Source organism: Oncorhynchus masou, chromosome 19, assembly GCF_036934945.1.
Source record: "Oncorhynchus masou masou isolate Uvic2021 chromosome 19, UVic_Omas_1.1, whole genome shotgun sequence".
Classification (NCBI taxonomy): Eukaryota; Metazoa; Chordata; class Actinopteri; order Salmoniformes; family Salmonidae; genus Oncorhynchus; species Oncorhynchus masou.
The window spans coordinates 40,930,662-40,948,008 of NC_088230.1; the positions used below are offsets into that span (position 1 = coordinate 40,930,662).

Below are 17,347 nucleotides of genomic sequence, written 5' to 3' on the forward strand. Positions count from 1 at the left end.
GTACATATATAGCCTACTGGGTACATATATAGCCTACTGGGTACACATATAGTCTACTGGGTACATATATAGCCTACTGGATACATATATAGCCTACTGGGTACATATATAGCCTGCTGGGTACACATATAGCCTGCTGGGTACACATATAGCCTGCTGGGTACACATATAGCCTGCTAGGTACACATATAGCCTGCTAGGTACATATATAGCCTGCTGGGTACATATATAGCCTGTTGGTTACATATATAGCCTGTTGGTTACATATATAGCCTACTGGGTACATATATAGCCTGCTTGGTACATATATAGCCTGCTGGGTACATATATAGCCTGCTGGGTACATACAGTGGGGCACAAAAGTATTTAGTCAGCCATCAATTGTGCAAGTTCTCCCACTTAAAAAGATGAGAGAGGCCTGTAATTTTCATCATAGGTACACTTCAACTATGACAGACAAAATGAGAAAAAAAATATCCAGAAAATCACATTGCACATACTTATTTTCCATCATAATTTGCAAATAAATTAATTAAAAATCCTACAATGTGATTTTCTGGATATTTTTTCTCATTTTGTCTGTCATAGTTGAAAGTGTACCTATGATGAAAATTACAGGCCTTTCTCATCTTTTTAAGTGGGAGAACTTGCACAATTGATGGCTGACTAAATACTTTTTTACCCCACTGTATATAGCCTACTAGGTACTAGAGGTCGAGTGATTAATCTGAATGGTTGATTAATGATTAATTAGGTATTTTTGGACACCGATTTGGCCGTTTTTATTTTTTTTACACCTTTATTTAATCTTTATTTAACTATGCAAGTCAGTTAAGAACACATTCTTATTTTCTATGACGGCCAAGGAACGGTGGGTTAAATGCCTTGTTATTGGGCAGAATGACAGATTTTCACCTTGTCAGCTCGGGGGATTCTGTCTTGCAACATTACAGTTAACTAGTCCAACGCTCTAACCACCTGCCTCTCATTGCACTCCACGAGAAGACTGCCTGTTATGCGAATGCAGTAAGCCAAGGTAAGTTGCTAGCTAGCATTAAACTTATCTTATAAAAAACAATCAATCAATCAATCATAATCATTAGTTAACTACACATGGTTGATGATATTACTAGTTTATCTCGCGTGTCCTGCGTTGCATGTGATCGATGCAGTGCGTATCGTTGCTCCAATGTGTACCTAACCATAAACATCAATGCCTTTCTTAAAATCAATACACAGAATTATTTATTTTTAAACCTGCATATTTAGCTAAAAGAAATCCAGGTTTGCAGCCAATATTAACCAGGTGAAATTGTGTCACTTCTCTTGTGTTCATTGCACGCAGAGTCTGGGTATATGCAACAGTGTGGGCCGCCTAATTTGCCAGAATTTTACGTAATTATGACATAACATTGAATGTTGTACAATATATCAGGAAAATTTAGACTAATGGACGCCACCCGTTAGATAAAATACCGAACGGTTCCGTATTTCACTGAAAGAATAAATGTCTTGTTTTCGAGATGATAGTTTCCGGATTTGACCATATTAATGACCAAAGGCTCATATTTCTGTGTGTTATTATGTGCTAATTAAGTCTATGATTTGAGCAGTCTGACTGAGCGATGGTAGGCAGCACCAGGTTCGTAAGCATTCATTCAAACAGCACTTTCGTGTGTTTTGCCAGCAGCTCTTCGTTGTGCGTCAAGCATTGCGCTGTTTATGACTTCAAGCCTATCAACTCCCGAGATGAGGCTGGTGTAACCGATGTGAAATGGTTAGCTAGTTAGCAGGGTGCGCGCTAATAGCGTTTCAAACGTCACTCGCTCTGAGACTTGGAGTGGTTGTTCCCCTTGCTCTGCATGGGTAATGCTGCTTCGAGGGTGGCTGTTGTCGTTGTGTTGCTGCTTCGAGCCCAGGGAGGAGCGAGGAGAGGGACGGAAGCTATACTGTTACATTGGCAATACTAAAGTGCCTGTAAGAACATCCAATAGTCAAAGGTATATGAAATACAAATCGTATAGAGACAAATAGTCCTATAATTCCTATAATAACTACAACCTAAAACCTTTTACCTGGGAATATTTAAGATTCATGTTAAAAGGAACCACCAGCTTTCATATGTTCTCATGTACTGAGCAAGGAACTTAAACATTAGCTTTCTTACATAGCACATATTGCACTTTCACTTTCTTCTCCAACACTTTGTTTTTGCATTATTTAAACCTGAACAAGGCAGTTAACCCAGTGTTCCTAGGCCATCATTGAAAATAAGAACGTGTTCTTAACTGACTAGTTAAATAAAGGTGTAAAAGATCGGCGCACAAAAATACAGATTTCCGATTGTTATGAAAACTTGAAATCGTCCCTAATTAATCGGCCATTCCAATTAATCGTCCGACCTCTACCGTAGTCTGGCTTTTTATGGTCGTGGAGCAGTGACTTCTTCCTTGCTGAGCAACATTTCAGGCTATGTCGATATTGGACTTGTTTTACTGTGGATATACATACTTAAAAAATTGCAGACCTCCACAAGTCTGGTTCATCCTTGGGAGCAATTTCCAAATGCCTGAAGTAACCACGTTCATCTGTACAAACAATAGTACCCAAGTATAAACGCCATGGGACAACGCAACCGTACCATTGTTCTGCTTTAACCTTTGATCTATTTTTAGCTGCCCCCCCCCCAAAAAAACCCATTTGTTTTCAATGTGTGTATGTTTAATGTGTCTTTTAGTGTGTGTTTAAGGTGTTTGTGTGTGTGTTTGTATGGTTAACGTGTGTGTGTATATACATATATTTAACATGTGTTTCTTTTGGTGTTAACATGTGTTCGTGTGTGTGTGTGTGTGTGTGTGTGTGTGTGTGTGTGTGTGTGTGTGTGTGTGTGTGTGTGTGTGTGTGTGTGTGTGTGTGTGTGTGTGTGTGTGGAGCATATTTGTTCGAGTGTGTGTGTTTAACGTGTGTGTGTGTGTTTTGTTCCTGCAGGCTGTAAGCATGTGGTGTGGAAGGGTTTGGCCCTGGCAGCACTGCACTGTGGTAGGCCCCCTGAGCCGCCAGTCATCTATGGGAGCCCGCCCAGCATCGGTAGGTAGCCTATGACTGGTTAAATGTTGTGTAATGTAGTTGATGGTATATGTTACTTCAGTCTGTATGTTCTTTTGGGGAGAATAACAGAATAGAACATAGCCTACATATAATGTCATGTATATTGAACACACTTCCAGTCACTGTCAGGGCTGCAGAGTCTCTGGTCTCCATTGAGACCCAGCTAAAGGTCAGAATCTCTGGTCTCCATTAAGACCCAGCTAAAGGTCAGAGTCTCTGGTCTCCATTGAGACCCAGCTAAAGGTCAGAGTCTCTGGTCTCCATTGAGACCCAGCTTAAGGTCAGAGTCTCTGGTCTCCATTGAGGCCCAGCTTAAGGTCAGAGTCTCTGGTCTCCATTGAGACCCAGCTTAAGGTCAAGGCTACAGAGTCTCTGGTCTCCATTGAGACCCAGCTAAAGGTCAAGGCTACAGAGTCTCTGGTCTCCATTGAGACCCAGCTAAAGGTCAAGGCTACAGAGTCTCTGGTCTCCATTAAGACCCAGCTAAAGGTCAGAGTCTCTGGTCTCCATTGAGACCCACCTAAAGGTCAGAGTCTCTGGTCTCCATTAAGACCCAGCTAAAGGTCAAGGCTACAGAGTCTCTGGTCTCCATTGAGACCCAGCTAAAGGTCAGAGTCTCTGGTCTCCATTAAGACCCAGCTAAAGGTCAGAGTCTCTGGTCTCCATTGAGGCCCAGCTTAAGGTCAGAGTCTCTGGTCTCCATTGAGACCCAGCTTAAGGTCAAGGCTACAGAGTCTCTGGTCTCCATTGAGACCCAGCTAAAGGTCAAGGCTACAGAGTCTCTGGTCTCCATTGAGACCCAGCTAAAGGTCAAGGCTACAGAGTCTCTGGTCTCCATTAAGACCCAGCTAAAGGTCAGAGTCTCTGGTCTCCATTGAGACCCACCTAAAGGTCAGAGTCTCTGGTCTCCATTAAGACCCAGCTAAAGGTCAAGGCTACAGAGTCTCTGGTCTCCATTGAGACCCAGCTAAAGGTCAGAGTCTCTGGTCTCCATTAAGACCCAGCTAAAGGTCAGAGTCTCTGGTCTCCATTGAGACCCAGCTAAAGGTCAGAGTCTCTGGTCTCCATTGAGACCCAGCTTAAGGTCAAGGCTACAGAGTCTCTGGTCTCCATTGAGACCCAGCTAAAGGTCAAGGCTACAGAGTCTCTGGTCTCCATTAAGACCCAGCTAAAGGTCAGAGTCTCTGGTCTCCATTGAGACCCAGCTAAAGGTCAGAGTCTCTGGTCTCCATTGAGACCCAGCTAAAGGTCAAGGCTACAGAGTCTCTGGTCTCCATTAAGACCCAGCTAAAGGTCAAGGCTACAGAGTCTCTGGTCTCCATTAAGACCCAGCTAAAGGTCAGAGTCTCTGGTCTCCATTGAGACCCAGCTAAAGTTCAGAGTCTCTGGTCTCCATTGAGACCCAGCTAAAGGTCAGAGTCTCTGGTCTCCATTGAGACCCAGCTAAAGGTCAGAGTCTCTGGTCTCCATTGAGACCCAGCTTAAGGTCAGAGTCTCTGGTCTCCATTGAGACCCAGCTTAAGGTCAGAGTCTCTGGTCTCCATTGAGACCCAGCTTAAGGTCAAGGCTACAGAGTCTCTGGTCTCCATTGAGACCCAGCTAAAGGTCAAGGCTACAGAGTCTCTGGTCTCCATTGAGACCCAGCTAAAGGTCAAGGCTACAGAGTCTCTGGTCTCCATTGAGACCCAGCTAAAGGTCAGAGTCTCTGGTCTCCATTAAGAGCCAGCTAAAGGTCAGAGTCTCTGGTCTCCATTGAGACCCACCTAAAGGTCAGAGTCTCTGGTCTCCATTAAGACCCAGCTAAAGGTCGAGGCTACAGAGTCTCTGGTCTCCATTGAGACCCAGCTAAAGGTCAGAGTCTCTGGTCTCCATTGAGACCCAGCTTAAGGTCAAGGCTACAGAGTCTCTGGTCTCCATTGAGACCCAGCTAAAGGTCAAGGCTACAGAGTCTCTGGTCTCCATAGAGACCCAGCTAAAGGTCAAGGCTACAGAGTCTCTGGTCTCCATTGAGACCCAGCTAAAGGTCAGAGTCTCTGGTCTCCATTAAGACCCAGCTAAAGGTCAGAGTCTCTGGTCTCCATTGAGACCCACCTAAAGGTCAGAGTCTCTGGTCTCCATTAAGACCCAGCTAAAGGTCGAGGCTACAGAGTCTCTGGTCTCCATTGAGACCCAGCTAAAGGTCAGAGTCTCTGGTCTCCATTGAGACCCAGCTTAAGGTCAAGGCTACAGAGTCTCTGGTCTCCATTGAGACCCAGCTAAAGGTCAAGGCTACAGAGTCTCTGGTCTCCATTAAGACCCAGCTAAAGGTCAGAGTCTCTGGTCTCCATTGAGACCCAGCTAAAGGTCAAGGCTACAGAGTCTCTGGTCTCCATTGAGACCCATCTAAAGGTCAAGGCTACAGAGTCTCTGGTCTCCATTAAGACCCAGCTAAAGGTCAGAGTCTCTGGTCTCCATTGAGACCCAGCTAAAGGTCAAGGCTACAGAGTCTCTGTTCTCCATTGAGACCCAGCTAAAGGTCAAGACTACAGAGTCTCTGGTCTCCATTAAGACCCAGCTAAAGGTCAGAGTCTCTGGTCTCCATTGAGACCCAGCTAAAGGTCAAGGCTACAGAGTCTCTGGTCTCCATTGAGACCCAGCTAAAGGTCAGAGTCTCTGGTCTCCATTGAGACCCAGCTAAAGGTCAGAGTCTCTGGTCTCCATTAAGACCCAGCTAAAGGTCAGAGTCTCTGGTCTCCATTAAGACCCAGCTAAAGGTCAGAGTCTCTGGTCTCCATTAAGACCCAGCTAAAGGTCAGAGTCTCTGGTCTCCATTGAGACCCAGCTAAAGGTCAAGGCTGCAGAGTTTCTGTTAATTCAGTTCTACTGTTTTTCTTCTTCTTCCATAACAAAATCATAATGTAAGTCAACCAGTTAATGACATTAGTATGGTATTATGCTGGAACGAACAACTTTGTGTGTCTGTGTGTGTGTGTGGTGCTGGTGTGTGTGTGTACAAAATCTTTGCGGTGTGTGCGTGTAGTGGAGACAGGTCACGGCCGTCGTCTGATTGGTTCGTACCGACTGGGTCAGCTCCTCCCCACTGCGGTCTACTCACACATGAAGATGCACAAGAGGATTCTGGGACATCTGTCCTCTGTCTACTGCGTCACCTTCGACCGCACTGGACGGCGCATCTTCACCGTAAGAACAGAGTGTGTTTAGGCTGCTGACCCGTCAGAACAGAGTGTGTTTAGGCTGCTGACCCGTCAGAACAGAGTGTGTTTAGGCTGCTGACCCGTCAGAACAGAGTGTGTTTAGGCTGCTGACCCGTCAGAACAGAGTGTGTTTAGGCTGCTGACCCGTCAGAACAGAGTGTGTTTAGGCTGCTGACCCGTCAGAACAGAGTGTGTTTAGGCTGCTGACCCGTCAGAACAGAGTGTGTTTAGGCTGCTGACCCGTCAGAACAGAGTGTGTTTAGGCTGCTGACCCGTCAGAACAGAGTGTGTTTAGGCTGCTGACCCGTCAGAACAGAGTGTGTTTAGGCTGCTGACCCGTCAGAACAGAGTGTGTTTAGGCTGCTGACCCGTCAGAACAGAGTGTGTTTAGGCTGCTGACCCGTCAGAACAGAGTGTGTTTAGGCTGCTGACCCGTCAGAGTGTGAACAGAGTGTGTTTAGGCTGCTGACCCGTCAGAACAGAGTGTGTTTAGGCTGCTGACCCGTCAGAACAGAGTGTGTTTAGGCTGCTGACCCTGTGTGACTCCTAGGGTGTGGTGTTTTAGGAGGAAGGTTTATGATGTATGTGGTGAGGTCACATGATGACATCTAAAATCTTGACCCCAGGTTGACCCTGTGCTGGGTGGGATCGCTATGGCAACTGTATTGTTGGTCTAAAGCTCAGTGCTTGTATGAATATGTTGTAACTGTTTTACTATAACTATGTGATGACTGTTTGGTGGTGACTGTGTTGTGACTGTGTGGTGGTGACTGTGGTTGTGACTGTTTGGTGGTGACTGGTTGTGACTGTTTGGTGGTGACTGTGGTTGTGACTGTGTGGTGGTGACTGTTTGGTGGTGACTGTGTTGTGACTGTATGGTGGTGACTGTGGTTGTGACTGTGTGGTGGTGACTGTGGTTGTGACTGTTTGGTGGTGACTGTGTGGTGGTGACTGGTTGTGACTGTTTGGTGGTGACTGTGGTTGTGACTGTGTGGTGGTGACTGTTTGGTGGTGACTGTTTGGTGGTGACTGTGTGGTTGTGACTGTTTGGTGGTGACTGTGTGGTGGTGACTGTGGTTGTGACTGTTTGGTGGTGGCTGTGTGGTGGTGACTGTGGTTGTGACTGTTTGGTTGTGACTGTTTGGTGGTGACTGCTTGGTGGTGACTGTGGTTGTGACTGTTTGGTGGTGACTGTTTGGTGTTGACTGTGTGGTGGTGACTGTGGTTGTGACTGTTTGGTTGTGACTGTTTGGTTGTGACTGTTTGGTGATGACTGTGTGGTGGCGACTGTGGTTGTGACTGTTTGGTGGTGACTGTTTGTTTGGTGGTGGCTGTGTGGTGGTGACTGTTTGGCGGTGACTGTTTGGTCGTGACCGTCTGGTGGTGACTGTGGTGGTGGTGACTGAGTGGTGACTTTTCTGGTGGTGACTTTGTTTGGTGGTGACTGACTGATAGTTATAGACTGGCTGACTGACTGATTGTCCAGTTATAGACTGACTGACTGACTGGTTGTCCAGTTATATACTGACTGACTGGTTGTCCAGTTATAGACTGGCTGGCTGACTGACTGATTGTTCAGTTATAGACTGGCTGACTGAATTGTTGTCCAGTTATATGCTGACTGACTGACTGGTTGACCAGTTATAGACTGGCTGACTGACTGATTGTTCAGCTATAGACTGGCTGACTGACTGACTGGTTGTCCAGTTATAGACTGGCTGACTGACTGACTGGTTGTCCAGTTATAGACTGGCTGACTGACTGATTGTTCAGTTGTAGACTGGCTGACTGACTGACTGACTGATTGTCCAGTTATAGACTGATTGACTGACTGATTTTTCAGTTATAGACCGACTGACTGACTGACTGATTATTCAGTTGTAGACTGGCTGACTGACTGACTGACTGACTGATTGTCCAGTTATAGACTGACTGACTGACTGATTATTCAGTTGTAGACTGGCTGACTGACTGATTGTCCAGTTATAGACTGACTGACTGGTTGTCCAGTTATATACTGACTGACTGACTGACTGGTTGTCCAGTTATAGACTGGCTGACTGACTGACTGGTTGTCCAGTTGTAGACTGGCTGACTGACTGATTGTTCAGTTGTAGACTGGCTGACTGACTGATTGTTCAGTTATAGACTGGCTGACTGACTGGTTGTCCAGTTATAGACTGGCTGACTGACTGACTGGTTGTCCAGTTATAGACTGGCTGACTGACTGACTGGTTGTCCAGTTATAGACTGGCTGACTGACTGATTGTTCAGTTGTAGAATGGCTGACTGACTGACTGATTGTCCAGTTATAGACTGACTGACTGACTGACTGATTGTTCAGTTATAGACTGACTGACTGACTGACTGATTATTCAGTTGTAGACTGGCTGACTGACTGACTGACTGATTGTCCAGTTATAGACTGACTGACTGACTGTCCAGTTATAGACTGGCTGACTGACTGATTATTCAGTTGTAGACCGGCTGACTGACTGATTGTCCAGTTATAGACTGACTGACTGACTGGTTGTCCAGTTATAGACTGGCTGACTGACTGGTTGTCCAGCTATAGACTGGCTGACTGACTGGTTGTCCAGTTATAGACTGGCTGACTGACTGGTTGTCCAGCTATAGACTGGCTGACTGACTGATTGTTCAGTTGTAGACTGGCTGACTGACTGACTGATTGTCCAGTTATAGACTGACTGACTGACTGATTGTTCAGTTATAGACTGACTGACTGACTGTCCAGTTATAGACTGACTGACTGACTGACTGATTGTCCAGTTATAGACTGACTGATTGTCCAGTTATAGACTGACTGATTGTCCAGTTATAGACTGACTGATTGTCCAGTTATAGACTGACTGATTGTCCAGTTATAGACTGACTGACTGACTGTCCAGTTATAGACTGGCTGACTGACTGATTATTCAGTTGTAGACCGTCTGACTGACTGGTTGTCCAGTTATAGACTGACTGACTGACTGATTGTCCAGTTATAGACTGACTGAATGTCCAGTTATAGACTGACTGATTGCCCAGTTATAGACTGGCCGACTGACTGGTTGTCCAGTTATAGATTGGCCGACTGACTGGTTGTCCAGTTATAGACTGACTGATTGTCCAATTGTAGACTGACCTACTGACTGGTTGTCCAGTTATAGACTGGCTGACTGACTGACTGACTGACTGACTGGTTGTCCAGTGATAGACTGACTGACTGGTTGTCCAGTTATAGACTGACTGACTGATTGTCCAGTTATAGACTAGGTTTGATTTAGATGTGATTGATCAATGACTGACTGTATAATATTGTTTGTAATATTGATTGATTTTAATTGTTGTCTCAGGCTTCATATTATTGATAATAATGTCTATTAATACATGTTTGATAGAACAATGACCATGCTGATTGGTGTGTTGTGTGAGTGATCAGGGATCATAGTGATTCTTTGTTGTGTGTGTGTGTGTGTGTCTAGGGTTCAGATGACTGCCTGGTGAAGATTTGGGGGACGGATGAGGGCCGTCTACTGGCAACGCTGAGAGGACACGCTGCTGAGATCTCCGACATGGCCGTGAGTTAACACGCACACACACACATTTTGGATTTGACATTAAAACAATATAAGAAAAAATCATAAAATTCCCTGCCAATTCACAATGCAGAATAACCACTAGGGATGGACCACACCACTAGGGACGGACCACTAGGGACGGACCACTAGGGATGGACCACACCACTAGGGACGGACCACTAGGGATGGACCACACCACTAGGAATGGACCACTAGGGACGGACCACTAGGGATGGACCACACCACTAGGGACGGACCACTAGGGACGGACCACTAGGGATGGACCACACCACTAGGGACGGACCACTAGGGACGGACCACTAGGGATGGACCACACCACTAGGGACGGACCACTAGGGATGGACCACTAGGGATGGACCACTCCCCTAGGAACGGACCGCTAGGGATGTACTGCTAGGGATTGACACTCCCCTAGGAATGGACCGCTAGGGATGTACTGCTAGGGATGGACCACTCCCCTAGGAACGGAACGCTAGGGATGTACTGCTAGGGATGGACCACTCCCCTAGGAACGGACCGCTAGGGATGTACTGCTAGGGATGGACCACTCCCCTAGGGATGGACCGCTAGGGATGGACCGTTAGGGATGGACCGCTAGGGATTGACCGTTAGGGATGGACCGCTAGGGATGGACCGCTAGGGATGGACCGTTAGGGATGGACCGCTAGGGATGGACCGCTCCTCTAGGAATGGACCGCTAGGGATTGACCGCTCCTCTAGGAACGGACCGTTAGGGATGGACCGTTAGGGATGGACCGCTAGGGATGGACCGCTAGGGATGGACCGCTAGGGATTGACCGTTAGGGATGGACCGCTAGGGATGGACCGCTCCTCTAGGAACGGACCGCTAGGGATGGACCGCTCCCCAAGGAACGGACCGCTAGGGATGGACCGCTAGGGATGGACCGCTCCTCTAGGAACGGACCGCTAGGGATGGACCGCTAGGGATGGACCACACCACTAGGAACAGACCACTCCTCTAGGAACGGACCGCTGGGGATGGACCGCTCCCCTAGGAACGGACTGCTAGGGATGGACCGCTCCCCAAGGAACGGACCGCTAGGGATGGACCGCTAGGGATGGACCACACCACTAGGAACAGACCGCTCCCCTAGGAGCGGACTGCTAGGGATGGACCGCTCCCCTAGGAACGGACTGCTAGGGATGGACCGCTCCCCTAGGAACGGACTGCTAGGGATGGACCGCTCCCCTAGGAACGGACTGCTAGGGATGGACCGCTCCCCTAGGAACGGACTGCTAGGGATGGACCTATCAGTATAGTCAGGTCAGCCACCAGACAGACAGTCAGAACCATGCACTAGCTCCTGTTGCACAAACTACAAAAAGTTCAGGGACACTGTCCATGGAGAATAAGAACACCTCCTCCCAGCTGCCCACTGCACTGAGGCTAGGAAACACTGTCACCACCGATAAATCTGCGATAATTGAGAATTTCAATAAGCAATTTTCTACGACTGTCCATGCTTTCCACCTGGCTACCCCTACCCCGGTCAACAGCCCTGCTCCCCCCACAGCAACTTCCCCAAGCCTCCCCATTTCTCCTTCACCCAAATCCAGATAGTTGATGTTCTGAAAGAGCTACAAAATCGGGACCCCTACAAATCAGCCGGGCTAGACAATCTGGACCCTCTCTTTTTAAAATAATTTGCCGAAATTGTTGCAACCCTATTACTAGCCTCTTCAACCTCTCTTTTGTATTGTCTGAGATCCCCAAAGATTGGAAAGCTGCCGCGAGCATCCCCCTCTTCAAAGAGGGAGACACTCTAGACCCAAACTGCTACAGACCTATATCTATCCTACCCTGCCTTTCTAAGGTCTTCGAAAGCCAAGTGAACAAAAAGATCACCGACCATGTCGATTCCCACCATATCTTCTCTGCTATGCAATCTGGTTTCAGAGCTGGTCATGGGTGCCACGCTCAAGGTACTACACGATATCATAACCGCCATCGATAAAAGGCAATACTGTGCAGCTGTATTCATCGACCTGGCCAAGGCTTTCAACTCTGTCAATCACCACATTCTTATCAGCAGACTCAACAGCCTTGGTTTCTCAAATGACTGCCTCGTCTAGTTCACCAACTACTTCTCAGATAGAGTTCAGTGTGTCAAATCGGAGGGCCTGTTGTCCGGACCTCTGGCAGTCTCTATGGGGGCGCCACAGGGTTCAATCCTCGGACCGACTCTTTTCTCTATATATATCAATGATGTTGCTCTTGCTGCTGGTGATTCTCTGATCCACCTCTACGCAGACGAATCAAATCAAATTGAAATCAAATCAAATCATATAGCCCTTCGTACATCAGCTGATATCTCAAAGTGCTGTACAGAAACATTTACATTTACATTTACATTTAAGTCATTTAGCAGACGCTCTTATCCAGAGCGACTTACAACCCAGCCTAAAACCCCAAACAGCAAGCAATGCAGGTGTAGAAGCACAGTGGCTTGGAAAAACTACCTAGAAAGGCCAGAACCTAGGAAGAAACCTAGAGAGGAACCAGGCTATGTGGGGTGGCCAGTCCTCTTCTGGCTGTGCCGGGTGGAGATTATAACAGAACATGGCCAAGATGTTCAAATGTTCATAAATGACCAGCATGGTCCAATAATAATAAGGCACAACAGTTGAAACTGGAGCAGCAGCACGGCCATTTGGACTGGGGACAGCAAGGAGTCATCATGTCAGGTAGTCCTGAGGCATGGTCCTAGGGCTCAGGTCCTCTGAGAGAGAGAGAGAAAGAGAGAATTAGAGAGAGCACACTTAAATTCACACAGGACACCGAATAGGACAGGATGTACTCCAGATATAACAAACTGACCCTAGCCCCCCCGACACATAAACTACTGCAGCATAAATACTGGAGGCTGAGACAGGAGGGGTCAGGAGACACTGTAGCTCCATCCGAGGACACCCCCGGACAGGGCCAAACAGGAAGGATATAACCCCACCCACTTTGCCAAAGCACAGACCCCACACCACTAGAGGGATAGCGCCAACCCAGACAGGAAGATAACATCAGTGACTCATCAGACGACACCATTCTGAATACTTCTGGCCCTTCTTTGGACACAGTGTTATCTAACCTCCAGATGAGCTTCAATGCCATACAACTCTCCTTCCGTGGCCACCAACTGCTCTTAAATGCAAGTAAAACTAAGTGCTCTTCAACCGATGGCTTCCCACACCTGCCCGCACTTCCAGCATCACTACTCTGGACGGTTCTGACTTAGAATATGTGGACAACTATAAATACCTAGGTGTCTGGTTAGACTGTAAACTCCCCTTCCAGACTCATATCAAACATCTCCAATCCACATCTCCAATCCACAATTAAATCTAGAATTGGCTTCCTATTTCGCAACAAAGCGTCCTTCACTCATGCTGCCAAACATACCCTCGTAAAACTGACCATCCTACCAATCCTCGACTTCGGTGATGTCATCTATAAAATAGTCTCCAACTCTACTCAACAAATTGGATGCAGTCTATCACAGTGCCATCCGTTTTGTCACCAAAGCCCCATATACTACCCACCACTGCGACCTGTATGCTCTCGTTGGCTGGCCCTCGCTTCATATTCATCGCCAGACCCACTGGCTCCAGGTCATCTATAAGTCTTTGCAATGTAAAGCCCCGCCTTATCTCAGCTCACTGGACCACCATAGCAACACCCACCTGTAGCACGCGCTCCAGCAGGTATATCTCACTGGTCACCCCAAAAACTATTTCTTACTTTGGCAGCCTTTCCTTCCAGTTCTCTGCTGCCAGTAATTGGAACGAACTGCAAAAATCTCTGAAGCTGGAGACTCATATCTCCCTCACTAACTTTAAGCATAATCTGTCAAAGAAGCTCACAGATCACTGCACCTGTACATAGCCCATCTGAAAATAGCCCATTCAACCACCTCATCCCCATACTGTTATTTATTTTGCTCCTTTGCACCCCAGTATCTCTACTTGCACATTCTTCATCTGCACATCTATCATTCCAGTGTTTAATTGCTATATCGTAATTACTTCGCCACTATGGCCTATTTATTGCCTTACCTCCCTTATCTCACATAATTTGCACATGCTGTATATAGACTTTTCTATTGTTTTATTGACTGTATGTTTGTTTATTCCATGTGTAACACTGTGTTGTTGTTTTTGTTGCACTGCTTTGCTTGATCTTGGCCAGGTGGCAGTTGTAAATGAGAACTTGTTATCAACTAGCCTACCTGGTTAAATAAATGTGAAATATATATTTTTTAAATGTCTATCTATCAGTATAGGCAGGTCAGTCACCAGACAGACAGAACCGTGCACTAGGTCTATCTATCAGTATAGGCAGGTCAGTGACCAGACAGACAGAACCGTGCACTAGGTCTATCTATCAGTATAGGCAGGTCAGCCACCAGACAGACAGAACCGTGCACTAGGTCTATCTATCAGCAATCAAAAGCTGTATCTCACAAGTAAATGCTGCATTTCGCAATTTTTTTGGCTTGCAATGTCACACACAGCTCTCTGTTGCCCCATATGAGATAAGACCTATAAACAGGTCAACATTCACAAGGCCACAGGGCGGGACGGAGTACCAGGACCTGTACTCAGAGCATTCACTGACCAACTGGCAAGTGTCTTCACTGACATTTTCAACCTCTCCCTGTCTAAGTCTGTAATACCAACATGTTTCAAGCAGACCACCATAGTCCCTGTGTACAAGAACACCAAGGTAACCTGCTTAAATGACTCCCGACCTGTAGCACTCACGTCTGTAGCTATGAAGTGCTTTGAAAGGCTGGTCATGGCTCAAATCAACACCATTTATCCCAGAAACCCTAGACCAACTCCAATTTGAATACCGCCCAAGCAGATCCTCAGATGATGCTATCTCTATTGTACTCAACACTGCCCTTTCCCACCTGGACAAAAGGAACACCTATGTGAGAATGCTGTTCATTGACAACAGATCAGTGTTCAACACCATAGTACCCTCAAAGCTCATCACTAAGCTAAGGACCCTGGGACTAAACACCTCCCTCTGCATCTGGATCCCGGACTTTCCAAATTTTCCTTGGTTTACAATCCTTGTACCCACAAGTATAGTTCGTTAAACAACAAAAAACACACACACACACACACTTCCATCTCTTGCTAACATAAGTGTGTGTGTGTGTGTGCTCACCAGGTGAGCTATGAGAACACCATGCTAGCTGCAGGTAGCTGTGATAAGACCATCAGAGTATGGTGTCTTCAGACCTGTGTTCCTCTAGCAGTACTGGAAGGACACTCTGCATCCATCACCTCTCTACAGGTAAGGGGAGGAGGGGGAGGAATGGAACCTCAGGTAGCTAGGAGGGGGAGAGGGGAGGAGGGGGAGGAATGGAACCTCAGGTAGCTAGGTCCCTGGGGGAGAGGGGGAGGAGGGGGAGGAATGGAACCTCAGGTAGCTAGGAGGGGGAGAGGGGGAGGAGGGGGAGGAATGGAACCTCAGGTAGCTAGGAGGGAGAGACCCTGGGGAGGAGGGGGAGGAATGGAACCTCAGGTAGCTAGGAGGGGGAGAGGGGGAGGAGGGGGAGGAATGGAACCTCAGGTAGCTAGGAGGGAGAGAGAGGGGAGGAGGGGGAGGAATGGAACCTCAGGTAGCTAGGAGGGGGAGAGGGGAGGAGGGGGAGGAATGGAACCTCAGGTAGCTAGGAGGGGGAGAGGGGAGGAGGGGGAGGAATGGAACCTCAGGTAGCTAGGAGGGGGAGAGGGGGAGGAGGGGGAGGAATGGAACCTCCGGTAGCTAGGAGGGGGAGAGGGGGAGGAGGGGGAGGAATGGAACCTCCGGTAGCTAGGAGGGGGAGAGGGGGAGGAGGGGGAGGAATGGAACCTCAGGTAGCTAGGAGGGGGAGAGAGGGGAGGAGGGGGAGGAATGGAACCTCAGGTAGCTAGGAGGGGGAGAGGGGAGGGGGGAGGAATGGAACCTCAGGTAGCTAGGAGGGGGAGAGGGGGAGGAGGGGGAGGAATGGAACCTCAGGTAGCTAGGAGGGGGAGGGGGGAGGAGGGGGAGGAATGGAACCTCAGGTAGCTAGGAGGGGGAGAGGGGAGGAGGGGGAGGAATGGAACCTCAGGTAGCTAGGAGGGGGAGAGGGGGAGGAGGGGGAGGAATGGAACCTCAGGTAGCTAGGAGGGGGAGAGGGGAGGAGGGGGAGGAATGGAACCTCAGATAGCTAGGAGGGGGAGAGGGGGAGGAGGGGGAGGAATGGAACCTCAGGTAGCTAGGAGGGGGAGAGGGGAGGAGGGGGAGGAATGGAACCTCAGGTAGCTAGGAGGGGGAGAGGGGAGAGAGGGGAGGAGGGGGGAGGAATGGAACCTCAGGTAGCTAGGAGGGGGAGAGGGAGAGAGGGGAGGAGGGGGAGGAATGGAACCTCAGGTAGCTAGGAGGGGGAGAGGGGGAGGAGGGGGAGGAATGGAACCTCAGGTAGCTAGGAGGGGGAGAGGGGAGAGGAGGGGGAGGAATGGAACCTCAGGTAGCTAGGAGAATGGGGAGAGGGGGAGGAGGGGGAGGAATGGAACCTCAGGTAGCTAGGAGGGGGAGAGGGGGAGGAGGGGGAGGAATGGAACCTCAGGTAGCTAGGAGGGGGAGAGGGGGAGGAGGGGGAGGAATGGAACCTCAGGTAGCTAGGAGGGGGAGAGGGGGAGGAGGGGGAGGAATGGAACCTCAGGTAGCTAGGAGGGGGAGAGGGGAGGAGGGGGAGGAATGGAACCTCAGGTAGCTAGGAGGGGGAGAGGGGGAGGAGGGGGAGGAATAGAACCTCAGGTAGCTAGGAGGGGGAGAGGGGAGAGAGGGGGAGGGGAGGGGGGGGAGGAATGGAACCTCAGGTAGCTAGGAGGGGGAGAGGGGGAGGAGGGGGAGGAATGGAACCTCAGGTAGCTAGGAGGGGGAGAGGGGGAGGAGGGGGAGGAATGGAACCTCAGGTAGCTAGGAGGGGGAGAGGGGGAGGAGGGGGAGGAATGGAACCTCAGGTAGCTAGGAGGGGAGAGAGGGGAGGGGGGGAGGAATGGAACCTCAGGTAGCTAGGAGGGGGAGAGGGGGAGGAGGGGGAGGAATAGAACCTCAGGTAGCTAGGAGGGGGAGAGGGGAGAGAGGGGAGGGGGGAGGAATGGAACCTCAGGTAGCTAGGAGGGGGAGAGGGGGAGGAGGGGGAGGAATAGAACCTCAGGTAGCTAGGAGGGGGAGAGGGGGAGGAGGGGGAGGAATGGAACCTCAGGTAGCTAGGAGGGGGAGAGGGGAGAGGGGGAGGAGGGGGAGGAATGGAACCTCAGGTAGCTAGGAGGGGGAGAGGGGAGAGAGGGGAGGAGGGGGAGGAATGGAACCTCAGGTAGCTAGGAGGGGGAGAGGGGAGAGGGGGAGGGGGAGGGGGGAGGAATGGAACCTCAGGTAGCTAGGAG

General features: G+C 48.9%; 1 protein-coding gene across 1 annotated transcript in view; it reads left to right on the top strand.

The window, feature by feature from the left end:
* phip (pleckstrin homology domain interacting protein) overlaps positions 1–17,347 on the top strand; it is a 140,190-nt gene that overhangs the window by 17,160 nt on the left and 105,683 nt on the right. The window contains exons 6-9 of the mRNA XM_064925811.1: positions 2,989–3,087; positions 6,128–6,288; positions 9,788–9,883; positions 15,099–15,224. Of these exons, the coding sequence (XP_064781883.1) occupies positions 2,989–3,087; positions 6,128–6,288; positions 9,788–9,883; positions 15,099–15,224 (482 nt within the window). The remainder of the gene's footprint in view (positions 1–2,988; positions 3,088–6,127; positions 6,289–9,787; positions 9,884–15,098; positions 15,225–17,347) is intronic.